General features: G+C 40.9%; 1 protein-coding gene across 1 annotated transcript; it reads right to left on the bottom strand.

The window, feature by feature from the left end:
* Window positions 1-585: 585 nt before the first annotated feature.
* On the bottom strand, window positions 586-27,937 carry RTN4IP1 (reticulon 4 interacting protein 1). The gene is made up of 9 exons (XM_082481182.1): window positions 27,575-27,937; window positions 25,823-25,974; window positions 25,153-25,221; window positions 24,784-24,908; window positions 19,562-19,610; window positions 15,071-15,207; window positions 12,719-12,902; window positions 11,265-11,357; window positions 586-718 (listed from the first exon to the last, which is right to left on the bottom strand). Exons 1-9 carry the CDS (start codon window positions 27,843-27,845, stop codon window positions 602-604), a joined length of 1,197 nt encoding a protein of 398 aa, XP_082337308.1. The 5' UTR covers window positions 27,846-27,937; the 3' UTR covers window positions 586-601.
* Window positions 27,938-27,979: the final 42 nt, after the last annotated feature.

Below are 27,979 nucleotides of genomic sequence, written 5' to 3'. Positions count from 1 at the left end.
GCAGTGTGACCGCTTAATATAGGAGCAGTGTACAGATTCTGAGACTCACAGAATCATAGAATGGTTTGGGTTGGAAGGGACCTTGAAGATCATCTAGTTCCAACCCCCCTCCCACTAGATCAGGTTGCTCAAAGCCCCTAGAATGAACTAGATTGAGTAATAATATATATTAATAAAGGTGAACAGAACTAGGAAAGGCCAAAGAAAAACGGACAGTACAAGATAAAAGTGTGCATCACCACTTCAGGACTTACCTAAAACATCTGGAAAATAAAAGCTCCAAGATCTACAAACTGAAAATGCTGCCAGCTGTTCCTCTTATCCCAAGAGTGAGGGGTATTCTGCAAAAGTCACAGCTCCATTTTTAACATGGTTCTCATGTAGAAATACGTAAGGGACATTAGTATTTCTTGTCTGCGTATTAACAGGCAGAGTATGAAGGAATAAAAGAGGCTTTTCTAAAACAAGACTTTTTTTTTTTTTTAATTATGCATCCTGTGTGAGCTTTTAAAGAAGAAACGGTTGCTATGTACCAGTTCATGTTCAAATGTATTTTACCAGTAAAGGACTGACTGAGGGCAGAATAGTAATTAGAAATACTTTATTTTTTACTAATTACATCAATCACTGTTTTTCCACGTGCATGTCCTCCTTCCAATTTCAGAAAGGCCTTTGGAACTTCAGAAAAAGAGAAGACTTGATCGATAACTGGTTGAATCTACAGAATAAAGAAAAAGTGACCCTATATTAGCAATAAAATAACATATCACCTTCACACATAAAAACTGTACGAAGAAAGAGGGGAGGTTTCTTTATAGTATTTAAGGCAGAAGTTGCCAAATTATATAGTCCCTAGTTTTTAACCTTTTTCAGGAAACCCTCTGCATGCAGCAGAATGCTTTCTACTGCTCTTTGCCCAAGTTTTGAAACATCTCTGCTAGCACAGTTTGGAGCCCCCACCTGAGACTCTTCACAATAAAGTCACCATGCAAGGCTCTAACTTCTAAGTCCCTTTTAAAGATGACATTGGGCTGCAGTTGTTTGTTGTCTACAATGATACACTCAGGAAAAGGAAGAACATTTTTTTCTCTTATTTCTCTACTGGTTTTCTTGTTAAACCCAAGAATTTTCAAAAGGACAGTTGTTCTAAAGATATCTATGAAGCTAGTGCCTGTCTGCATCAGTACGTGCCTCAGTACCCTTAAAAGACTTGGCCACAAATGAAGTAAAAAAAAAAAAATAATCCACAAACATTTGTTGCTGAATCATTTAGATACACTTCAAAACTCAGCCACTGTGTATTCCAATAGGCATACATCATTAAGGCCAGCTTGCATCAAGTGCTATTTTGGCATTAATTTTGTAGAGTAGCCTTCTGGATTGTTTCAGACTATTTTCTAATAATGAACATGAAACTACCCTATTCACTGTCCCCATTATTAACTAAGGAGCCCAAAACCCCTATGAGCATTTTCTTAGACATCATAGTGTACCAACAGAGGCAGCAGAAATCCCAGCTGCTTCTGAAAAATACTTGTTACTGCCTGTCCACGGGAAGAGATTTTTTTCTATCAAGTTCTGTGTCAGCCTTCCAAAAGCGAAAATAAGATCTGGGTACAAAAGTATCTCCCACACCCCCTCCCAAAGGTCCTACCTACCCTGAGGTTGGTCTCTTGCCTTGGATCCCCTAACACCAGCCCAATGCATGTTCTTGCATTGATGAACTGATGCTAATCCTCTTACCAGAGGAAAGCATTAACAGTAGATGAGTCTGCAGCTAGCGCTTGCAGCGATGAAGATCTGAAGTAACAAAGATCTGAACACCCTATTTACGGTGCTTAGAAAAAGATCCTTGTTACTTGTGTCAGCGAAAAAACATCTTCACGCTTTTTCCTCACAGCTACTACCGTGCACTTTATCTTGTTGAATACTCCAAAACTGGTAAGTGCCCTCTCCTGGTAGGACATACATCTCACTAAACAGAAAACAAATACAACAGCCGTAAGGAGACAAACAATTTGCCAGCATTAGAACAGTGCCGTCTTTCAAAAGGCTTGCTCGCTTTTACCAGAAGGCAAGGGGGTACGTATTGGGACATGCTGCTTAGAAGATGCAAGTGCAGCACTACCACGGAAAGGTTTTCCTATGCACACACTTTGCAAGCAGCAGCACCGGCCACCCAGCACCCTCCCCAGCTACACAACAAATGCAGTCTGGTAGTTGTCTGTGCTCATGTAGCTCCTTTTCTCAACTCACTTTTTTCTTTATTCATACACAGTGCCTTACCTTGAAGCCCATTCTTTGCACTAAAATAACTACCGGCTTTGCTTATATGGTAACAGTAGTCCAAGACATCAATAACGTATTACCTTGCAATATCTCCTAATCTTGTTACTAGATTTGCCTTTTTATTTTGTCAAGGCAAGCTTAGCAGTAGTGTGAAACTTTTTACACGGCGGAAAAGTAGGAATGAGTGAACCCCCTTCCAAAGAAACAGTCAGAATTAACAGCCAAATCACTATGACAGCAACTGTGCAAATAAATGTATTTAACCTTGCCTCAAACTTGCCCTGCTGCGGGGTACAAGGCTGGGCAACTTCTTCCCCTTGTTCTGCCAGGACAATCCCTGTAAAAAACCCTCTAGCACAACAAAGAGTAACACCCAGCAGAGGAGCCAGAAAGATACTGGGTTAACACCTGCTGCTGCTCAACTGGGGAAGAAATGTGGGGCATGAATGATGGGAGTTCAAGACAAAATCATGTTTGGTCAGCATCCAGCACAGAATGGAAATGTCATCTCGGGCATCAGCAAAGTCAGGGGCATGGACTCAGGGCAGCAAAAACACTGGATGAGATAATGGTTTTGGGTAAACTGAGCACCCGAGCAAACTGCAGCTGCTGTGACTATCAGCAGGAGGAACGTGCTGCTGATCAGTAGTGATTGTTTTGAGGAAGACAAACCCTTGCTTTCATAGTAGAAGCTTGGGAAAAAACAATGCGGTAACCTTGTTGAGCCAAGCACAAGTGCAGCACTTGTACAAGTACTTACTGTTAATGGCGGTTATATACAAAGCTGTGCTTCAGTTAAGGAAAAAAAAAAAGAAAAGAATACAGAAACTCAGCCTGCTGGAGCATGGACACAGACAACCCAAGCAGAGCAAGAGGCTGGGAAGAGGGGAAATGTATTCGGGGAAGAAAGCAGTGCGGCAGCACAAGGGATGTGAAGCACAAAGGATTCTGGGGAAAGGCAGAAGCTGATATTTCAGACACGTGCAGCAATTGAGAAAAAATGAAAAAATGAAAAAGCCACTTTAATGGTCTGCTACCTGCAGTCATTTATTGTAGGCTGCAGCTTATAACCCTGACAGAACAAGGTACGTTATGTCCTCGGCCTATTAGGTAAAGTTTAAAGCATCGCATTTGAAAAGTGGTGACACAGGGATTCAGGGGAACCCTGAATTCAGCCTCCCAGTTCAAAACACTGTGTGTATGGCAGCCACCACACACTCAAAGCCCATCTGCTACATTGATGTAACCTCTAGCTCCATTTAAACGCTGGCTTTAGGCAGTGCTATAGAGAGACATGAATACTAAATTGATGATCCTGCCAATCTAGAGCATTAAACATTTTATCTGGCTGGCTGGTCAGTCCCATTGTTTGAATAACCCTGAAAGGGCTGACCGTGTTGCAGCACAGTGATTCACTCAGCCTTTACCATAATCCACTGACTAAGATAAAATTTCTTCCTGTGAACAGACAAACAAGTAGGGGAGCGTCTGCTGTTTGTTGAATGTGTGATAATAAATGGAGATTAACTGGATAATAAAAACACTGCCTATTTACAGCCACACATCATTCCTTGCCAGAGGACACCTATTTGTTCAGGGAAAAGGGATTAAACTAAAGTCTGGGAGAGAAAGGATTACACACACACGCATTGAAATGTTTATCTGAAAACAGACTGGGCCTGAAAGGTATTTTCTTCCTCTTCATTCTCTCCTATGCAGGACATACTATATCTCAGGTCTCTTGAAACGAACTCATGTGTTTGGAAAAATAAAGAGAGCAAATGCTGATGCTGATTAAGGCTATCCTACACAGAGCACAGAAGCGGTACCACAGGCAATGCAGCAGGCAGGGAACAGGCACTGGCAGGAGTTGACTGGTCAGCAGGACACACTCCCCCTTAATGGCAAATTCAAGCCAACCCTTGGGGGTCCCCATTTCTGTGGTAGCAAGGACACAGTCTGAATTTATCAGGAGGGGACAAGTGAGAAAACATGAAGGGAATGAAGACAGCTTTGATCCTGGTATTGGCAACAAGTCGCTTCCGTGAGTGTGGAGCTGCTTCAAGCCGCTGGAGGGAGAGCTAGAGCCTTGAAATTCTCAGGAGAGAGAGCAACCGGACCTCAGCAGCCCTCAGAGCAAGCCTAGCTCACAGCGGGAAAAGAAAAAAGTCCCCTCGTTCCAAGGGCAATGACAGTGCATTGGCTCTCCCCCAGGTTTGTAAAGGATGGCCGTATCAAAACTGCAGGGCAGCCTTGCTTTGCAGAGTGCCTCCCTCCCAGCTGCTGCCTCCCAGCGACAACAAGAAGCTTGAATATAAATCATCACAAAGAACGGTCCCTGTCCTGTAACTAAATGTTTAGTTACCTCTTCAGGACTTTATTGTCATCTCACAGAAGACATGCTGTTTTGGGACACTGCTGTTTCTGTCATTTCTTCCCTTTAGCTGAGCATCTCCTTCTCTTCTGTACTCAAGTTTCATGTCCTTCGGGTCTCAATCCCACCCCTTCCCTCATCCGTCCTTCCCCTTAAAAAGGTGTGCAACAATGTATGCTGAGCTTCATATTGCTTGCCATCATTAGGTTCTAGAGTCAACCCTCACTGAAGACAAAGATTAAAGTTCTTATCTTCTGGAACAGCTGGCTCTGGTCTCATGTTGCATGGGTAGCTTTGCAACTATACAGTACTATGGTTTTGATTAACTTGTATTTCAGAGAATACGCAGTTTCACCCAAGAGCACATTAAAGGACATCAGGTACTTAATATTTCTGTCCCAAATGCCTAACAGAAGTAAAAATGATCCACCGATCCAGTCTCAAACACCCATAAGAAGACAGTGGTGCAGTGGTTAAGGCACAGGAATGGAAGGCATGTGTCCTGGGGTCTACTCCCACATCCATCTTAGAAACAACTGTATTACCAGGTTTTGTTTGGTTTTCAAGCCAAGGTACATTCTTTCCATCAAGCCTCCAACAGCAGCCCACAGTAAGTCACGAGTACCATCTACAATTATTAAAATGCTAGAAGATAAACCCCTGTTAAGCAGGCTATCAGGGTATGGTTCGGAGTGCAGAAGAGGCTTAAAAATCTCTAGTTCATTAATTAGCCGTGGCAAAACAGCTTCTACAGAACACAATGAAGAGCAGTAAGAAACTGGAACAAGCCCAGAATTGTAGTGTGTGCCAGGCTAGCCCACGCTTGAATCAGTAGAAGTGAGGAAGATCCTGGGTTTAGTTACCTACTGAACCATGCTGAAAAACTTATTAACTAAAGGAAAGAGCAGCTCTCTCCTCTGGAATCCCCTAGCAGTCACGCTATTTGTGCTGGTAATTAAATCAATCTGGGGCAATGTTACCATATAATTAAGACAGAACAAACCTTTGTACAGTTACATATATATGTAAGTATATATATTTATATATGAAAGTATATTATATATTTTATATATATATATATTAGAAGAATAGTCCTGCATGACCTGCATGTCCCCAGGTCTCAGCAAATTAAACTCACAACAGACAAGAGCTGTCTTGTTGACCCCACATTTCACCACTGTGCTAGACATAATTCCCTCCTACACAAGGAGAAAGTAGAACACCGAACACTAGGACTGACTTTCTACAGAATATGCAATTACATCAGGCTGAGGAAAAACATTTGATTAAATACCTGGTACATGACAAAATTTTTCCAGACCTCATCGTGGTTTATGTGAACTTACATATTCAAACCCTATCTCTCCACAGTATGCAAAATTTCCATTAGTCTTCTTCACAGACATTTTCTGATGTAATCACACAGCACTTTCATAAAGAGCATAAGTAAGCTACCGTGGGCTGGAGGAAGAGGAGCAGAAGTGTTTTAATAAAAATCACAGTGTTTTTTTGGTGGCCATGGCAAAATGCAGACAGAGATTCCTTTTGGAAGAGTAAGGACTGAACAGAGCTTTTGGCAACCTCTCCTTGATCAACATCTCTGGGCTCTAGCCAACCAACCTGGCAAGCAAAAGCACTGCAACAAGGAAACACAAAATTTAAAAAAAAAAAAAAGACAGAAAAAAAAAATGTGCAAGCTTTGCAATTTAGCATGGAGAAAGATGGTTGTCAGAAAGAGTGTGGAGTGACTAAAGAGAGAATTTAGACCTTTAAGTATAGAATTGCTACTCTAGTGGTTTTTTTTCAGATAGGGAGAGTAAAGCAGGCACCACCCAAAGGCGAGTCACCTTGGATACCTTAAGATACCTTAGCACAGCCATAGAGACAAAGACTGGAATTACTACAGAGAAGGCCACATCTAGAGATGCCAGATTTGGTGAATGTTCAAGGACTGTTGAGCTGTTTGATATTCATACAGATGGGAGAAATCTGTAACAGTTGTGCAACAAAGGCCAGGGAAAAAGTTACTTGCAGAAGTGTAACAAGATGAACCGGAAGCAAATCAATACAGACGGGTTGGTTAGGATACAGACTCAAGAAGCTGTGATAACCTCTGCTAGCAGGAAGAATGTAAGCCATCTTAAATCATTGCCATCCAAACAACTCAAAACCCAGGTAATGCCAAAGTGGATGACCATATCCATTTGTGTTATTTGCTTCCTGAATAGCAAAGACTAGCAATAGAAAACAATTGCATCCCACATTTTAACAGGGTATCTCAGAGCAAATCACCAGAGGTGGATAAAGGGCATCGGCCCTCATTAGTAGACAGAGAAATTATGGTAGCAAAAGGTTATGTGATTTGTACAGCATTGCACAGGAAGACAGCAGCAGGGCCAAAGAACAGTCAGCATCCTGTCCTCCAAACCACAACAGCAGGTGCTAAGTCCAAAGCAATCTAGTGTCTTCAGCAAAATGTATTGTCAACACTACATATGAATTACATTAATATAGGCAAGCAATCATTTTTCTTACGTGTGCCTGTGCTGTAACATTTATCAAGAAAGCAAACAACGCAGAGAATGATCTATTGTTCAGCCTGGAGAAAAGAAGGCTCCGGGGACACCTTATAGCGGCCTTCCAGCACCTAAAGAGGACCTACAGGAGAGCTGGGGAGGGACTTTTTACTAGAGCGTGTAGTGATAGGATGAAGGGGAATGGCTTCCAACTGGAAGAGGACAGGTTTAGATTAGATATTAGAAAGAAGTTTTTCACTTTGAGGGTGGTAAGGCACTGGAACAGGTTACCCAGGGAAGTTGTGGATGCCCTGTTCCTGGAGGTGTTCAAGGCCAGGCTGGATGGGGCTTTGGGCAACCTGGTCTGATGGAAGGTGTCCCTGCCTATGGCAGGGGGGTTGGAACTTGATGATCTTCAAGGTCCCTTCCAACCTAAACCATTCTATGATTCTATTCATTTCATGATGGGAGACTCTACTTGTTCTTCATCTTTCCTTCTGCAAAATCAACTTTCACCCATCAGCCCATCTGATCCAACTCTGCTCTGAAGGAAAGACCATTAAGCCACCAGAAATACTGCACACATACCTGCGCTGCATTTAAATGGCACTGAATTAAAGTGAAAACTTTGAATTTCTGCAGGGCTGCGTGTTAACCCACATCCTATCATGGCCCAGCAGGAACATACAACATACCTAGTGCTCCCCCTTACGACACTAAGGAGTCTCCTGAGCCTGCCTTCCTCCATCAGGCTTTTTAAAAGGCAATGTAAGTGCTCAATTATAAGTTACAGGCTTTCTACAAACTTAAGTAGTTAAAAGAGAATGGTATATTTTCACCAAGGACAAAATGGCACATCCTTAGAAAGGAGGAAAAAGTTAAGTAAGTAGCAAAACCCAAGACAGTTAATCTTAAGTCCACAACATTGACCACACATATATCAAACTACTTTCTTAACAAGCCTTTCGGTGACAGTGCTGGCAGCAGAGACCAGTGACGATGCTTCAGCAAACAGTATGCCAGCAGATCTGTGTCCTGAACTAAACGCTATGTTGATTTCAGTTGTTTTTAGATGAGAACCTTGTAATTCACCAGGAACATTCTGCCATGGAAAGAGATCCCCAGCTTCTGACACGTGCTTTATCAACTTATTTGGTAGAGCCCATATTAAGCCAGTCCTTACTGGTTTGTAATTAACTGGTGGAGTTCAACACACAACAGCGACTTCCCAGCAGTTTAGAAATTAGCCAGTATCTCTAAAATTTGACAAGGAAATACTTGACTTTCTCCACGCCCCCTGCTGTTGCACCAGCCTCCCAGACCCACAGTCTCACAATAGCCTCTTTGCAAGACATCCAGCTACAAGGCAAAGAAAACAGTTCATAAACTGAAAATGGTTTTAAAATCCTCAGAACTGAGCTGATATGCAGGTAAATTACAAAAGGAAAATTATTATCCTTCCTTGCACTACCAGCTCATCAAATCCTCTCCTTCTCCCCATTAAAAAAGGCTGTTAAAAGAATTCTTCCTCATAGCTGACATTTCACAAATCTCTATTCCTTGCTGCAAAGATCATCCGTGTGAAAACCAAGTATCTTTAAACAAAATGCCCTTTTTGCTTATTCTTCATCCACTGAAGGATTGAGAATCCTTTTGCTTTCACAAAGGAAGATGATGAACTCATCAGAACTAAAAATCTGTATTGGTGCAAAAGGACTGAAAGAAAAAAAAACCTGTCAAATCAATATGATCTGTAACTGCTTCAGGGGTATGCTCTTCAAAGCCTCACTTACTGTAACATCTCTTTAAACCATCAGCTCTTTTTAATTTCCTTCATTTAAATCCCCCCCATGACTTAGAGTTTCCTGAAAAAAGGCTCTCCAATTGCTCTTCTATTCACATTTCATACAATCTCAAAATTAAGATGTCTGTAACAGAAAAGATGATTCACTGAAATTTCAAAATAACTAAATCTGCATCACTCAAAACTGAGAAGTTCAACCACATGAGCTCACTTTGCTGGCTTCCCCAAGTCTTCTTGCTACACTGTTAATTGCTTTGTGGTTTGTTGTTTGGTTTGTTTTTTTTTTTTTTTTTTAAATTCTCACTTATTCTCACCTATTCAAATACAAACATTTCTTTTCTCTTAGTTATGGGAAATTACAATACACTTCCTCCAGTAATTCTCTCCTGCCTTCTTTCCAAACACCTGCTCTTCCGAATGGATGATCTGTCCATTTAAGAGAACTCTTGTGCCTAGACAATAAAGGTCATAGTCTTATTAACATCTGTCTAAACGGAACACATCTGGGTCTTATAAAATACTGATGATAGCACGGGTGTTTACAACATTTTACAAAATAGAGTAAAATGCTGCTAGAATAATGACTATGCAGATAAACAGTCTGACATTATGACCTGTTTTTGCACAGAGAATAAGGCACCAAACATCTTTGTCCTCATGATCATCTTACAACAAAAAGTACATCAGGACATTCATATATGTATGACGTACATTTTAAATGGCATTACAATTCACCTGTCCGGATTATTAGGCAGAGAACACCCTATCTCTATTGCATAAACAGGTGTTTCCCAAGAGGTTTTCATGGGCATATTCTGCATTTGTTTTGCATACAAGGTAGGAGAAGAACACAAAACAAGTTGTTGTGAGTGGCTAAGAATCAGGACAAATGGTAAGAACGAAGACAAGGGCATTTCTGTTTCTTAGTCAATTATAATTCAGTAGTGTGATTGGATGCAATCACAAGATGAGGAGCATTATTTAGGGTTTCTTTCTAGACCATGGGATAATGCCTACAGCACTGGGCATAATGCAAAGCAGAGTGGTGCAAAGCTGTAACCAGTAACACACGTCACCACAGCTTATTTGCTGCTGCAGCCTCTGTTTACGAGTAGGTAACTTTTTAGGAAACACAGACTTTGCACTGGCTGTGTCAGCAGCACACTGGACACAACAGGGGAATAGAAGTGGCTGAATTCAGGAAAATTTTTATTCTGATCAGCAGCACTGAGGTAGCAAATAGAAGCACTCAGGCCTTAAGTACGAAAGCGATTTATTTACTCTTCTCTAAATTCTGGAACATAATGCATAGCGAAAAAGGAGATCAACACTTGAATTTTGAGAGATCTAAATTTTACTAATATGCACAAATTTTGAGCACAAGATGGCCTGACAGTTCACATACTGGAATTACCAGCAGTCAGGGCAGACTCTACTTCCTCTTCTGCTCAGGTACCACATAGAAAGATTAACAGCAGTTGTCCATATTCCCAACTCTGGGAATTTTGGCAACATGAAATTATCCAAAAGAGGACACTGCCAGGACCTACAGCACCACACAGTCCAATAAACAGGCAATCAACTGCTGACTCTTGCACACGTTTTATAATAAGCTCATAAACCTGAAAAGATCAGAAAAGCAATAATCTATCTGCCACTTCATGCCTTTCCCCCAAGTCCACTAAGAGATTGCCAAAAGCTTATGAACACTCACAATATTTCAAGCCACTGTGCTGAATTAGCACAAACATTATACTCTGAAGCACTGAAATAATGAAACAGAAGATTCTTGTCACCACTCTGCCAATGCAGATCGTCTCTGACCTGCAATAACCTGACTATTCTAGTTCTGTGCACATTATGGGAAGGACTTCTGTCTAGGCGATATTGCATATGCAGATACAGTCATGTTCATTTTGACACAATGAACCAAATGAGGCTTCTTAAAACATGTCATTTTCAACACCAGAGTTCATGCTTAATGATTCCCACTGGCAAAAATAAACAACCACTGGACATTCTTTCCTCATAACTTAGTAAGCTTTGTGTTTTTAAAAACAGGCAGGGTGGAGAGGGAGAAGACAGAACAGTCTTAAGGATTACAAACTCCTAAATTCCATGCAAAAGGCAGAAGTTAGAAACTGGAGCAAGTCAATTCTTAACTAGTTTTCCTCACTGTGACTCTCGTAACATTTTATTCTCTAATTGTTAACTACACCATTTTTGAGTCAAAGCAGCACCTCTTTCAGCACAAATACCCAAATAACCATTACTGACATACCTTTCCAGAATCAACCAGTTCTGCTATTTCATCCAGACTTGGGCCACTTGGCATAAAAAATGCCCACCGATAATGGACTCCTTTAAAGAGATGCTGCAAGAAAGATCACAAATATATTAAAAAATCATGACAGGAAACTGCAATTGGAACTCAAATTAATGAAAGAAGCACTAGAGAAGTAACTTCAGGAAAAGACATGGAAATTATATTCTAGTGTCTGAAAAAGATGTCACCTAAGCATGTGGATTAAATGTACAGACAGAGATGCTGTATTACCACAATAGGATCAGGGTGAATTTTGTGTCCAATTGCCCAAGTCTGCTAGTTCACAAAAACAACCACCTTGTCTCTGCAGCTAGAAACAGCATTTATTACATAAGAGAGAAACGGTGCTATACGATTACACACATTCACAACGGGGGCAAAATAAACCCCACAATGTGACATTTAGAACCTTCCACCTCAGTGTCAGTGATTAAATTTTCCACCATCGAGTTTGCCAAAGTCATCACCCTCCCATGACAGATGGCAGCTCATATGAAAAGCATTTTGGGAAGATCTCACATGCACAAGTCAAGATCACCTCCTCTGAGTCAGTCATTATAGGAATAAGAGCCATCATCTGCCAAAGAGACGATTTTTAATACATGGCATATAATGCTCCTCATCATGGAAACATGCATACTGAGAAATAATATTATATTCTTTTCTTCCCAGCCTTTTAATTTTGTTTTTCAGCTTTCCTTTGAAAGTACTGGTGCAGGACTTAGAATCTCATTCAACCATGCCATCACACGAATACCATAGCAACTGCTTGAAAAGCATTCATTTGGAGAGCAAGTACACATGTTCAGAGAAGAAAGCGAAAAGTTCTCAAAAGCCTCACTGATCTGGCCACTGGCAGAACATTTTAAGATCTTCTTATGAAAACTAGAAAAATCAGTATCACCATCCAGACACATGAACATGAAAGAAATGAAAGACTTTTTAGCCACCCTCAACCACTTTTATTACTCTCTGGTGCTGGAACAGGATGAAGAGAATCAGTCATGGAACAATGTTTCGAGAGAAAGCCTGATCAGCCTAAAGCAAGTAGCAAAATTACCCTCACTTCAATGAGGCAAGGATTTGCTCTGTTTACTATGAAACACTAGCTGTCAGCAGGACTCATTGGGGAGGCCATATGGAAAAGGCCACAACGAAAAGCACAATAAAGCAGCAAAACTTCAAAGCACCTCAAACTACCACAGACACCAATCAGCACCACCCCAACACACTTTTTTTTCAGTGCAAGAAAGAAGGAAAGAATAAAAATGCATCTGAAGTATACTTAATGACATATGAGGAAAAGACAACAGATGCCTCTAGATGAGCCACATGACTAGCATCCAAGCCACAAAGGAAGCCACTACAGTACCACATAATATTAAAGTATATAGGATTTTGTCAAATACCTTTACAGTTTTGGAACCAACAGTGACTCCTGTTTGTAACATGCCATCAGCCACTCCAAGTTTGTCCATATTGATCAGGAAAGGTGTCACTAAGGTAACATACGTTGCTCCTGACCATTTCTTCAGGAGATCTAGAGCCCACTTCTCAGTGGATCCACCAACGTTATCTAAGATGAAATCAAATCTGCAGACATGTAAAGAACAGGTTTAAAATTACAATATGGGAAAAATAAGTTCATTATAATTAAGGTAATTCATAATAGAAATTGGCTATCATTTACATTTTTATGTGTCACTGCAATGCAATAAATTAACCTGACTGCAAGACAGCAGTAAGAAAGACCCAAGACCAGCTAAATCCCAGCTTTACTGTACAAAGAGAGTTAAATTTACAGGCTATTGCCTTTCACTGCACAGCAGACACAGGTTATTTAGATAACTTAAACTGCACTTCAACTCCAAAAAGCAGACTCTTAGATACACAACTACACTCTCTGCTTGCTTAAAGCCTTCTAGAACTCTTATCTTTCCAGCCCTCCCACTGAGACTACTGGAACAGTCTTGAGGTCTAGTCCTAGCATTGACCAATATGGTATGTACATGTAAAAACTAGTCTGGACTCATGCCCTGACTAGGAACATCTCCTGTACATGCTGTACTCACATGAAAGTCAGTTCCAGTGTCCAAAATTATGTAAACAAGCTACTCTACTCACTCTTATCTCCTCACACCTTTTCTGTGACCCAATTCTCAACTTCACTTCTAAGTCTTTTTTTGACCTCCTTATTTGTTTTGGGGGCATTTTACCTCTACTGACAGCTCTTTTCTTCGCATCTATCTATTTGACGTAGAACCTAACAATGCAAAGGGTCCAAAACATTCCCCCCATGGCATGGATATACGCAGCTTCTGGCAACAAGCCACAGTTTCAGCATTCCTTCTCATTAGCCCAGCAGGTGAGCTTCTAAAGGCTGAATAGGGCAACAGGGAGCTGTGCACCTATTCTATTAGATGCACAGCTCATTTTCATCTGTAAATTTCCAGCAATCTCCAGACTGAAATAGAAATGTATATACACACACATCTAATCTAAATAACCTACAAATAAGAAGGAAAATACTTTATGAAAATTAAATAGAAGAGTTCTTATCTCTGGAAAGACAGTTTTCCTGCCTGTCTTCCAAGGATGTGATTTCATGTTATAGTTCAGTCAACCTAACAGTTAGCTGCCAACAAGAGAAATTAAAATCATGAGAACTAATGCTCCAGGAAAAACTAGCTCACTATAGGGTCTGAAGAGTCAGTACCACTGAAAAGATGAGGGAAGTAAGACCATTCCCCTCAGTGTACCTGACTGATCAGCTTAGCTATATCATAAAACTGCACCCTAAGACAGTGCTGTTCATAGCTCCTAGAAAGGGTCACTTGCTAGAATGGGTGTTTAGCATTTAAGGTGTTGAACTGCACAAAGGCAAGTTTAGCACTGCTTGCAAACTGCCAAGTTGGTTGCTGCGCATCCTGCCATACAGACAGCGCCAGCACCCTCACAGTTGACCTCAGGACTGCTGACAATCACACCATAGTTAAAGGGCACATGCCTTCTTAGCACAGTTATCAGTAAGATTCTTTCACAGATTGAACAGCTTCTATTTCCTCTCCCAGAAAGTTAGCTCAATCTAGCTGAAGAGAGCAGTGTAAATACCATATTCAAATACAAGTCACAGCAGACTAAGTTTAAACAGATGGAAAAATTACAAAACCAAAAAAGACTCCAGTTCTAGAGAGAACCCCCAAGCTAGTTTAAACATAACTGCTGTGACAAGGCAAGTGTGACTGTTCACCAGAGGCAGCAATACCCAACATGACAGATGAGGAATTTACTCCCAGTTGAGCTGCACAGTGGCTAAAGACCTTCTGGCAAGTCACTTAACTGCTTCCTGACATAGTTCTTCCCTCTAGAAGATAAATTTTACTATTTACTAACCTCACACAGGATTTCTGAGACTTATTTTAATTTATTCATGCTTTGTAAATGCTCCAAGAACCTTGGATGGAAGCTGACAAAACTGTTCAAATCACAGTCATTGAAGAGAAGCATGTGAAAGTGAGCTTGCCTCCAACAAGCCCAATTAACTGGCTGCACCTTACAATGAAATCTGTGCTTGGCAAATTACATTCAAAAAGGGCTGGGATGAATTTGCTTTACAAAGTAACGCTTTAGAAATGGAGAAAAAAAAAAAAAAACAAAACAAAAAAAGAGGGAGTTCTGATAGACTGGAGTCAAACAATCAAAAGGCAGAAGGTCTGACCGCCAACTCCTTCATCTCAGTATTAAGCAACACAAACACGTACAACGGTAATGTTTTAAGTTGTTCTTCCAGATTTCCAGATTTGTAATCAATCACATCATCTGCTCCAAGCTTTTTCATAAGCGTGCTGGCATCATGAGAACAAACTGCTGTCACGTGAGCACCCCAGGCCTTCAGTAGCTAAAAATAAGTATAAAAAAAAAAGTCCAAAGTTTAAAATTTAGCGAAACATTAAGAACAATTTAAAAAGTCAAAGTCTCATTATATTTATATAACAAATGAGCACCTTTAGTAGGGAGTGGGCAGACTGGGTTCCAACACAGGATAACTTGCCACAGTCCCACAGACAATGGTTAGAATTTATCAATATTTAAGGAGGTTTTGCAGAGGGGGGAGTTGATGTGCAGGAAGGAGGGTTGTCTTTTAGTGCCACTTACAGATATCAGGTCTCAGGATAAATAAGGCTTCAAATAAAATACTCAGTTTGCCATCTGAATCTGCCAGCTAAATATATACCAAGAAGTATTGTCCAAGTTACCAATCTACAAAACTGTCACCAGATCAACAATTAAATATTTTTAAATATTTAAAATTAAAATATTTTATATTCCTACCTGCTTATTAAGTATGTCTTATATCTATCTCACTGTAAATAGCTTAAATATTAATAATGAGAAAAAGAAGGAAGTAATCTCTGATTTACCACAGGGAGGATGTCAGGTTATCTTCTACTCCAAAAGCTACAGCAAAGTACAGGATTTTTGCTGGTTATTTATCTCTTTTGTAATCTCATTTTTCATTCACAGTAATCTTTTTTACTTTTATTCTGGATTAATTAATGTAGCTTACTCATGATTAATCAGGTTGAAATCGCAACTAGTCAATAGCTGGTCAGCCTTTCATACTGATCTAATTTAGCCACCTGCTTTATCATGGATCAAGCAAATAGCATACCACTAAAAATTCTCCTGTAACCGTCTTTAAAACCACTATGTTTATGGTCTAGTAACATGGAATGCAATAATGCAATCACCCAACTTCTACATTTTTTTTCCTATTCTCAAGAAAAAGATGTTTCAGCATGAGATTACATCGATTAGAATCAAAATCCCCAAATTAAGTAAGAGCATGAAAAGAGGAGATTCCACAATTAATGGATCAATAGAAGAGCATGTTGACTCTCCAAAGTTTAGAGCTACTGGAATGAAGACAGACAAATGCAACATTCTTTGACGAATATAACCTGTTAGAGAGGGATGGAATCCACCTGTTTAGAAGAGGCAAGGGAACCTTTGGCAGCAGGCTGCCAACTCGGTGAGGCGGGCTTTAAACTGAAGGATTTGGGGACTGTGGTCCAAGATGATAATGCTCACGTCATCGCATCCAACTGGGGAATAAGCCAGGCTAACCAGAGCAGCAAAAAACTGACATCCAGAAGGCCAACCACCTCAAGAGTGAGTATGGCTGTGGTGGAACCTATTACACCCCTCCAGGGAAACCTGCATGCTCGATTACCTCTCTGAAATGCCTATACACCAACGCACACAGCATGGGGAATAAGCAGGAAGAACTAGAGATCTGTATGTGATCACAGGGCCATGAGCTCATTGCAATTACAGACACGGTGGGATAGCCCACATAACTGGAATGCTGTCATGGATGACATGCACAGTCCAGAAGGTTTCTGCAGAGCATTGGTGATAACTTTTTGACACAGGTGGTGGAGAAAGCAACAAGGAGAGGTACGCTGCTGGACCTTATGCTGACAAAGAAGGACTGGTTGGGGATGTGAAAGTTGGGGGTAGCCTTGGCTGCAGTGACCATGAGATGGTGGAGTTCAGGATCCCGCATGGAAGAAGCAGGGTAAAAAGTAGGATTACAGCCCTGGACTTCAGGAGAGCTGACTTTGGCCTCTTCAAAGACCTACTTGGAGGAATCCCATGGGTTAAGGCTCTAGAAGGAAGGGGGGTGCAAGCCAACTGGTTAATATTCAAGCACCACTTCCTCCAAGCTCAAGATCAGTGCATCCCTATGAGTAAGAAATCAAGCAAAGGAGGCAGGAGACCTGCATGGGTGAGCAAGAAGCTTCTGGAAAAACTCAAATGAAAGAAGGAAGTTTACAGAATGTGGAAAAAGGAATATAAGAACGTTGTCAGAGTATGCAGGGATGCAACAAGGAAGGCTAAGGCCCACTTGGAATTAATCCTGGCAAGGAATGTCAAAGACAATAAGAAGGACTTCTTCAAGTACATCAGTAGCAAAAGGATGACTAGGGAAAATGTGGGCCTGCTGCTGAATGAGGTGGGTTCCCTGGTGATGGAGGATGCAGAGAAAGCGGACTTACTGAATGCCGCCTTTGCCACAGTCTTTACTGCTAAGGCCGGCCCTCAGGAATCCCAGACCCTGGAGGTAAAGAGAGAGAGCGTGGAGAAAGGAAGACTTTCCCTTGGTCGAGGAGGATCAGGTTAGAGATAATTTAGGCAAACTTGACACCCACAGATCCATGGGCCCTGATGGGATGCACCCATGAGTGTTGAGGAAGCTGGCAGACATTACTGCGAAGCTGCTCTCCATCATCTTTGAAAGGTCATGGAGAACAGGAGAGGTGCCTGAGGACTGGAGGAAAGCTAGTGTCACACCAGTATTAAAAAAGGGCAAGGAGGACCCAGGAAACTACAGGCCAGTCAGCTTCACCTCCATCCCTGGAAAGATGATGGAACAGCTCATCCTGGATGTCATCTCTAAGCATGTAGAGGAAGAGAAGGTTATCGGGAGTGGTCAACATGGATTCACGAAGCAGAAATCATGCTTGACGGATCTGATAGCCTTCTATGATGGCATGACTGGCTGGGTAGATGAGGGTAGAGCAGTGGATGTTGTCTACCTCAACTTCAGCAAGGCTTTTGATACTCTCTCCAATAACATCCTCATAGGTAAGCTTAGGAAGTATGGGTTAGATGAGCAGACAGTGAGATGGATTGAGAACTGGCTGAACAGCAGAGCTCAGAGGGCTGTGATTGGTGGTGTAGAGTCTAGTTGGAGGCCCGTAACTAGCACCATTCCCTAGGGGTCAGTACTGGGTCCAGTCTTGTTCAACATATTCATCAATGACCTGGATGAGGGGACAGACTGCACTCTCAGCAAGTCTGCTGATGACACAAAACTAGGAGGAATGGCTGATATGCCCGAAGGCTGTGCTGCCATTCAGCGTGACCTGGACAGGCTGGAGAATTGGGCAGAGAGAAACCTAATGAAGTTCAACAAGGGCAAGTGTAGGGTACTGCATCTGGGGAGGAATAACTCCATGCATCAGTACAGGTTAGGGGCTGATGGGCTGGAAAGCAGCTTTGCAGAGAGGGACCTGGGAGTCCTGGTAGACAACAAGATGACCACGAGCCAGCAATGTGCCCTTGTGGCCAAGGAGGCCAATGGTATCCTACAATGCATTAAAAAAAGGGTGGCCAGCATGTCAAGGGAGGTTATCCTCCCTTTCTACTCTGCCCTGGTGAGGCCTCATCTGGAGTACTGTGTCCGGTTCTGGGCTCCCCAGTTCAAGAAAGACAAGGAACTACTGTAGAGAGTCCAGCAGATGGCTATGAAGATGGTCAAGGGACTGGAGCACCTCTCTGATGAGGAAAGGCTGAGAGACCTGGGTCTGTTTAGCCTGGAGAAGAGAAGACTGAGAGGGCATCTCATCAATGGTTATAAATATCTAAAGTGTGGGTGTCAAAAGGACGGTGCCAGATTCTTTTCAGTGGTGCCAAGCAACAGGACAAGAGGCAATGGCAAGAGGCAATGGGCACAAACTGGAACACAGGAAATTCTGTCTCAACATGAGAAAAAAACTCTTTACTTTGAGGGTGACAGAGCACTGGAACAGGCTGCCCAGAGAGACTGTGGAGTCTCCTTCTCTGGAGATACTCAAAACCTGCCTGGATGCATTCCTGTCCAACTTGCTCTAGGTGAACCTGCTTTGGCAGGGGGGTTGGACCAGATGATGTCCAGAGGTCCCTTCCAAACCCTACTATTCTGTGAAAAGGGAAGCAGGGCAAAGACAGCAAGAGAAAGTTAATCTAAACCACTGCGGTTTGCATACAGTGCACATAAAAGCCTGGTGCTTCTCATATCGCTTGACCACCTACAACAGTTATGGTAGATGATACATTCTCAATCAGTTTTTCTACTGATACGCCAAGTTCTTTTTCTATTTATGACTGAAAGATAATCAAAACAGGCTACATATTTCAAGTTACACCAATTAAGAGATTTCCTGCACCCAAACTGTGAAATAGGATCTTTCACTACCTACACTCACAACTCCTTTCTTTCAAAGTCCTCGCTTCCTACTTTAAACTAATAAAACATAACAAATGAAAAGCAACAAATCTGAAAATATTTCACTTTTGGAAATATCAATCAGATTGATCAGTAGCTTGCTATTTCACTATTCCTTCTCTCAATTCCCTTCCATTAATTTTTTTTTTTAATATGAAATAGTTTGAATATGCATCCTGGACACATGAGTTTATATTACCTGTACAGCAAATGTACCAACTCCTCCTGAAGCTCCTAATATTAATACTCTGTAAGAGAAAATTAAAATATATTTTAAAGTTTTTTAAATAAACTCTATAGTAACTATATATTCTAATGATTCTTATACATCTCTGACACCAAATTATTTTAAGCAAAAGACTGTATTTGTCATTCAATGTTAGTTAGTGGTTAACTCTTCAGATAACCAATAACGTGACTTAATATTGCTGATCATGTTTCCTGTGCCAAGAGCATTATCTCAGCACGGCCAAAGAGACTTCCTTGTATGTACTTTCCACTAAATCCAGGCAGTGGAGCTGTCAGGCAGTAACATTAATCACTCAAAACCCCTGTCCCTGTCCTCACTTTCCCAAACATAATTGCTTAGTTTGGGACATAATCAGTTAAGAGTCTTTCTGTCTCCCAGACTCCACTGTCATATCTCCTAAAGAAAAAAATCCAATTCAGCAACATTTTACACAAATTAGTGTTATCTAAAAGTAGTTTAGTATCACATTATTTAGGGACACCAGGAATTTCAGAATACATGGAACATAATTTCCCCATATTGCATAATATTTATCTAAAAGAAAGACAAAAAATGCAACAAAGTAGCATCACCATAAACGAGTTTAAGTTCTATTAAATTAAGATATCTGCCTTTTTCTTTAGAAAAAAAGCAGTAGAATTTTTTTAGTTCAGTACACCTCACCAAGACCCTGTAAATGCCAGGTTGTGGAAACTGACACACCAGCAAGAAAATGAAAGAGTATATTACCAAATTATTAGCAAGTGAGAGTCCATTTTAACTGAACACACTACCCTAAATTTCATAAAAATTAATGCAAGTTTATTTGTGTAAAAACCTTCCTGCTAGCAGCCTAATCACTGTTCAAAAATTTCATCCAGGTATTTTATTAAATAACTAAACTTCAGAAAGTGAATTAGTAAGAAAGCCTTGATGCTGAAGTTACAAATAGTGCTTGGACTTTGGACCCATTGGCTAATTCTAGGACAAAAGGAAGATCCAAGATGAAGTCTTGGCATAGGATTGGGGAACATCATGTTTCTCAGAACTTGTTTGCCAGAAAAATTCCAGTATCTTCAAGAAGTTGGCAATGTTCCTTTTTTAAATCTTACTGTGCTGAATGTTGACAGAAATTGCTTTTTACAGTACAAAATTGTACTATACAACCTGGAGTGTCAGTTTACAAAAATTCTTTGAAGTAACCTAAGAGACTTGGCTTTGGTCACAGCACCCATTTTAAAATGCTTCCTCTTTTGTAACTGATCAGATTCTGTTCCCTTCTATGTCACTGATCCAAGCTTCAAAATTCAGATTAAGAATCTGAAACCACAATGCCTGCAGCTTTTAAATCTGCCAAAAAGTACTTATCGTCAGAACCATGCTTCTAACAACAGATGCCTGAAGCGACATTCATATTTAGATTTTGTTATACTTGAAAAGGCTCAGGGATGCTATACTCAAGATACTGGGTTAAGCCCATCTTTATCCTTACAAAGGAGTCACAATTAAATCCTTTCAAAAAAACCTTGTCAAACTGCCTTTCCAATTTTACTTCTTGCTTAAAGGGCATTTCTTCCACTACAAAATTGGGAGAATGCTGTAGTTTTAAAATGTACGTTCTGCTCAAGGATTTAGGTAACATTATGAGTTTTGGGGAGCTGCTTGGCTAGGACTTCTTTTTATTTTCCCCTTCAATAAAAGCCCCTGAGATTCTTCAGGTAGAAATACTTTCCAGATTTGGTTTGTTCCTATGTTACATGGGCTATTTTCTCCCAAACCTTCTAATTATTAAAACTCTCTCCATACATTGTGACTTTAAGAAAGCTCTTCGCTTCAGAGACAACCTATGTCTGCACAGGAGATGCATGTACCACAGCTCAACAGATTAGCATTTGTACAGTACTGAGGACAGGAAGATGTTTTGTTTGGCACAACACAAGAAAGTGGAGAAGGTTAGGATGGTACTGAAGGACCACAGATGGTGGAAAGTGCCAAAGCAGGCAGTTTTGTTCGCATTGCCTGGGGAAACGACAGCCAGGAGAAAACATATCAGAAACTACCTGTTTCACCACAAAGGCGAGCTCAGGAGTAAATTAACACATAAGCATGCGCACGAGGGAACAAACTAACAAATTATTTTATCTGAACAGAGATCCAAGAGAACCAATTCTCTCAAAAGAACGAAACAAACATTCATACCCCAGGCTTTGCTCCCTCCTGACAGAAACACATAATTCAAGCCAGCATTCACCAAGCCCCAGCGGTTCAGATGATCAGAGAGTCAGCAAATCTCTCCAGACGAGCATACCATGGGATTTGAGAGTTTAGCCCTTCTGCCTGGGCCCTGCTTAGAATTATGGTGTGGTCAGAAACTAGCTTCAGAGAGCCAGGGCCTGTTTCAGCTGTGTCCTCCCTCCACCAAAAGACACAGGGGGTGGGGAGTGGGTGTACAGACCAAAGATTAACATTTTCTCCAGATTATAAACAACTAACAATTTTCAGTGACTCAGCTACATGCCAAATGAAAATAGTATATTTACTGAATAAATATATCAAATTTATGTATCTATAAAAAAATCAAATTCCATTTGATTAAGCCAAAAAAATGTCCCTAAGAGATTTATTCCTGTATCAAGAAGCATTTACCCTATCAAGAAGCTCTACAACCTACATTCACTTTGTACTTCACAACAGATAAAATGATGAAATAACACAGACTTTGAAAAAACTATTTTCTTGGGATATTAAATTTTCATTATAACAATATAAACCAGGATTGTACATTTAATAGCTTACAGTAACAGAATCCAGCACTTCTCCCCAGCACACTTAGACATATAAAATAGACTCCGTATTTATATAAAAGACCTCTACTTAATATTAATGCAAACGTTTTCAAGAAGTTCTCAAATTGTCAGGGTGTTTTTTTATCATGCTTTTTGTGAATACAGCAAGCAAGATATTTAACAGCTATTGTTGAACAAGCATATCCCTTTTCTACTGAAACAGGATACTGGCACATATGAGAAGCTCTCCAGCTATTATCCACAGAGAACTTCAAAACAACAGAGTCATTCTGAGCATTTTGGATAATAAGAACATTCACTTTTAGCTTGTGCAAGAACATTGATATAAATTACAGTGGTACAGGATAAAAGTTATGGAGAAACAACTGGAGTTATAGTGAAGCAGGAGACATCATGAACAATCTGAGCATAGTTCAGGTAACTTGTAAAACCAAAATTTGCAAAAGCGTATGACAATGCAGCAGATACTCCTGTCAGATTAACATACAGTCAGGTGTTGGACTGTTAGCGAGTATTTCTGGTTAGCCCACCCTTCCACCTTAAAGAGGCAAAGAAAACAATACACACCAATAGAAAAATCTCGCTGTTTCTAAGATGTCTTAACACTGCAATAAAGTATCAGTGAAGTAGCTTTCATCAAGGAATACAGCTGCTCTTTCAAAATAAGACACACTCATGTGTGTATGTACACCCTTCTACATAGCTATTTACATATACCTACAGGAGACAAAAAGACCAAGATAAAATCACATATGTACGTAATTTCTCACCACACATTAAATTATTTCAAGAAATTAAGAAACTTTAATGTAAATCCTTGTCTTTTGAAATTATTGTCTTAAGAGAGTAATGTAAAGTTCATGGAATATACTTTTGCACAGCCCCTTCAATGCATTTCATGTATTTTCCTACAAGAAATTTTTCAGGGGAAAAAAGCTACTATCATGTAAGCCATTCTCTGCTGTTTTTTCTAGATGAGAAACATTATAATTTTATAAGCACATTAATTTTTTTTTTTTTTGCTGACAGAATAATTAAGTATTTATTGGGAACATAAAAGTAAATGTTAAATGTAAAGACACGATAAAATGAAGTTTGAATTTCACTTTTAACAGTCTAAACACTTATCTGAAGATTGGAAAGATACTTAAACAAGGCTAGCCTATCAACATATCTTTAGGTTAATTCTATTTACATGTGAAAGTTAAGATAATAAAAAAGTCTAAATACTGAAAAATAAAAAGGAAGGCAACATATCTAGAATTTTATCACTAGCTGGAAGTTGATTTCAATGACATCTCTTTGAAATGGCTTTAAAATCTGCAATTTCATTTTCTCAAAACATTGCTTATCTTTAGAACAAACAATTGCTTGATATTTTCATGATGAAATTTACCGTAACATATGAACAACCACTCACTCACTCATCTTCTGAAGATGTGGGTGAAGAATTTCAATAAATCTAGTGTCCTTTGCAATGTGTTGCACTACAACAGTAACACCCAAGATACGAGGAGGTCAGGCATCTAGATCCTACTGCCAAATAATTACTTTATGACCTAAATTTTTGGTGCAGCACAGTAATTTTAATGATTATTTTTCAGTTCCAGTACTTTTACTTTTGCCCTTCTTTCCATTCTGAACATTTTGCTATCTATTTACACAAATATCCAAAGGCCAAAATAACTGCAAATTTCAATTATCAGGAAAAAAATGGTATCTGTTCCAATCTTTTCAATGCATTTTTTCTCTTCTGTCCTCCATCTGCCATTGTCAGATTAACAGGCTGATAAACGAAGCCAATTTTTCTATTTGATTTGGCTGCTCATCTTGCACGTTTTCCTCTTCTCTTCTGCGTTCCTGACCTCATCAAAGTTCTGGCCTACAGGTCAAATGAGACCCGGTCACCTGCTCATTTTTTATGAAAAAGCTGGAAAACCAGTCTGTTCCAAATGGCCCACGCATGCAGGAACTGAGTGAACCACACCTCTGTGGTCAAGAGGGCTTTTTATGTGTTGCCAAAATAACTCAAGGAGAGAATATTACATCTGGATAGCTGTCCTAGCAGGGAAAAAGGCGAAGTCCCTATAAATTCCTAGAGATACCAACCTAAATTCTCTATATAGTCCTATACATTAGATATATATTGGACTACCTCTATGTAGTCACTATATAGAGGAAGCGAGCAGCAGTGACTAGATACACTTCAGTTAGGGTCCTCATCTGAGTCTCCCTCTAAAGAAGCTTCTCTCAGCAGTTGTGTAGATTGAACCTAACATCTTCAGGCCAGTGAATGTCATGGTATCACTGTTGGAGATGTCTTAGAAGCAGCTAATCAGTATAAAAATCAAACACTAAGTTTTAGCATCAGAACTATTTACTTACCTTTTCCCTCTACAGTTACTTTGGTTCAATCCTCCAACTTGGTTAACCGCAGACCAGGCTGTGAGACCTACGTATGGTAAGGAGGCAGCTTCCGTGTGACTGAGACGCTTTGGCTTAAAAGACACCTGAAAGAAAAACAATCGTATCCAAGTCACAGAGCAGATCCTACATGACACTGAAATATTTAAACAAGCTTTACTGAATTGCAGATTGCGTATTTGACATTTTCAACTACCTTCACAACTAGCTGGAATCCAAATCAATCCAAGCACCAAGAAATAAACAGGTACTTAGATAGTGAAGAAAAAAAAAATGCCAGTCCTTACAATTTTGGGGTTTTGTTTGTTAGCCACATTTTTTAAGGTTTACCTCGTTTCCACTAGCTACCACAAACTCTGACAGAGTGCCCTGTTTCCACGGAGGAATTGCTGCCCACACCTAAAACCAAACAGAAAACAACTATCAATTTTTGTGACTTTGCACATGATTGTACCTACATGGAAAAGTAGATTGGAGGGGATGGAGGTAGGGGGAGCAGAATCAGAATTTGCTATAATAAAACTGGTGAAATGTGAAAGCAAGTGGTGAAGGTGAAAGCAAACAATATCAGCATTTATGTGGGGACCCACAAAGCAGTTCTTGGGTTATGCCAGAGTTCCTATCCTAAGTTACTCAAGAAAACAAACAAAAAAACAAATAACTAATCCTTCCTGTTAGAATTTTATCTTCAGTCAAAAATGAAGCAGCACCTTGGGTGTGCACTTATAAATAAATAAATTCCCCTCTTGCTACCACTGAAATGGACCAGAAGTTAAAAAAACAGAAGGAAACATGCAGAAGCAAGTCTGGGAAAGACCATGTTTTTCAGAGAAAAAACAGTAGGGAAGAAAGCATTCTAGGAATTTAGTGCCAGATAGTCCTCATTCACAGTGCAACATAAAAAAAAAAAAAAAGAATTTTCTTTTGAATAAAAGCTGAACATCTCATAGTATATTTTAACTATACATTTTAGAAAAAAAAAAGAGATTGGTAGTATCACCTCATCTCCAGGTTTAAAATAAGACACACTCAGTCCACATTCCATAATAACACCAGAGACATCTCGACCAAGTGTTAGTGGAAATTCAGTCTCCATGCTTTTGAGTTTCAGGGGATCCCGCTTCATATTTAATGCAGTTGCACCATAACCACCTGGAAAAAATGAAATTAACCATGACACACCATACTGAGTTCTCATTTATTAACTGGACAATTCCAATTAGAAAGCACTGTCTGTACCTAATGCGCCTCATTTCTGCTATAATTTAAGCATGCAAAAAATCTGCAATACTTTATACTTTTACAGTTCACAAATAAAGAGCAAATCTCATTCTGGCATATTTGTTCATGAAATGGCTCTCCATTATAAAAATATTTAGTATGTGAGAACACTGTCAGAAATTTTAAGTCCACTGTAAATGCTCCATTTTCCAACAGCATCACATAGCTACAAATCCAAAAGAACTCCAAGCCTTCTATTTGTCTTTTCAAATAAAGTACTGTAAAAAGCAACGTGAATCCCATTGTAAAAAATATTAAGGCACATCCCCTCAGATGAGTAACCTGAACTTCTATTCAGTAAGCAATAGCTAAATGCTGCAACCTCTCAGAATTACCATCTAGTAACTCCGCTCAGCCTAAAAAAAAGTCTGCATTTGGGCACGTATACCCTTTCAAGTGTTTAGACAAGTCTGCCTACACGCCCTATTATGCTAGAGTTTTAATACTGAAAAGAAGCAGGCACCTTGAAAGCAGGATGAAAATATAGTTTCTTCCAAATACTTCTACAGACTCAAAATACTAGTTGCAGTTCAAGTGGGTCATTCAACAGGAATCCTAATGTCCCATAATCAAACCCACAACTATATACAAAGATTTAACAAAATTCATTTATTAGACACCCTAAACACAAATTACAGCTCTGTTGATAGCTATCTCTGCATGCACTCCTGAATCTGATTTGATATGCAAGACCACTTCTCCACATGAAATACAAGGTCTTCTACTACTGCAACTTCCGTCTTTGATTTCAAACCTTGAAATTGAGAAAAAATCTGATTAAATGGGTCAAATACAAAGACTTAGTCAGTCAAAGATGTAGATTTCCTGGGCCAGATTACAGCACGTATTCAGATGCCAATTCAGGGTGAAGGGGCATGACAACAAACAATGTTTTAGTTTAGGTCACATGTGCCAACTTGACTTTAAGGCAACTTTGACCTTCATCCCTGTTCACCTCAAAGGGATGGGAAAACCCAGGACCTCTCGGGGGAAATGCTGCTCCTTGGAAGGGCTAGTCTCTTGGTGAAGAGAGCACCACCACCCAGATGGTGGGAACGGGGGAGGAGACCAAGAGATAAACCCCACCACGGTTATGCTACCAACAAAAGGAAGCTGACCGGGGAGCCGCCGCAGTAGAACACCAATTAGTCACTCCGATTAAAAGCTCACCCCCGCAATACACACACTCTTGTCTTCAGAAAGGCTTCTGGTAAAGTTTTTTTCCCCTAAGGAGTTGAAAAAGTCCGTTTCAAAGAGGTGGGTTTCTCACAGGGCCCGGGGTGCCAAGTGCTTCGAGGGGGCCCCTCTCGGCACTGCCCTGACAGGTGCCTCCCGGGACAGGCCGGTGACAGTGTCCGTACGGTTTCGGACGCCGTGGTGTGGGGTGGGGAGGACAGGTGGAAGCCGCACTCCAAGCACACCCCCTGTCACCAGGTCAGCCTGGGCCCGGCCCCTCGGGCCCGGCACTTACTTCTCATGCTGAGGTCGATGGGGTTCAGGCTGGCGGCGTGAACCTTAATGATGACCTCGTTCGGGAAGTGTATGGTGGGGAACACCATGTCCCTGGTGAAGCGCAGCACGTCGTTGCGGCCGTACCGGTCAATGACCCAGGAGGGCATGGCGGACCGCGCCTGCGGAGAGGCGCGCAGGCCGCGGACCGGCGGCGGCTGCTGCTGCTGCCCCCCACCCACCCGGGCCGCTCCGCGCAGCGCCCGGCCGCTCACCGCCCCCCACGACAGCATGGCCGGGGGAGCCGAGCCGAGCCCAGCCGGGCCGGGCTAGACTGGGCCGCGCAGCCGGCGCCCCCGCGGGATCGGGCTGGGACGCAGCGTTCCCCCAGTCAGCCCCAGAGGCCCGACGCGGGCCGGCCCGGCCT

The sequence above is a fragment of the Vanellus vanellus genome (assembly GCF_965231255.1).
Source record: "Vanellus vanellus genome assembly, chromosome: 3".
NCBI classification, from domain to species: Eukaryota; Metazoa; Chordata; class Aves; order Charadriiformes; family Charadriidae; genus Vanellus; species Vanellus vanellus.
Note: the sequence above shows the minus strand (reverse complement) of the source record. Positions and strands in the feature narration are given on the sequence as shown.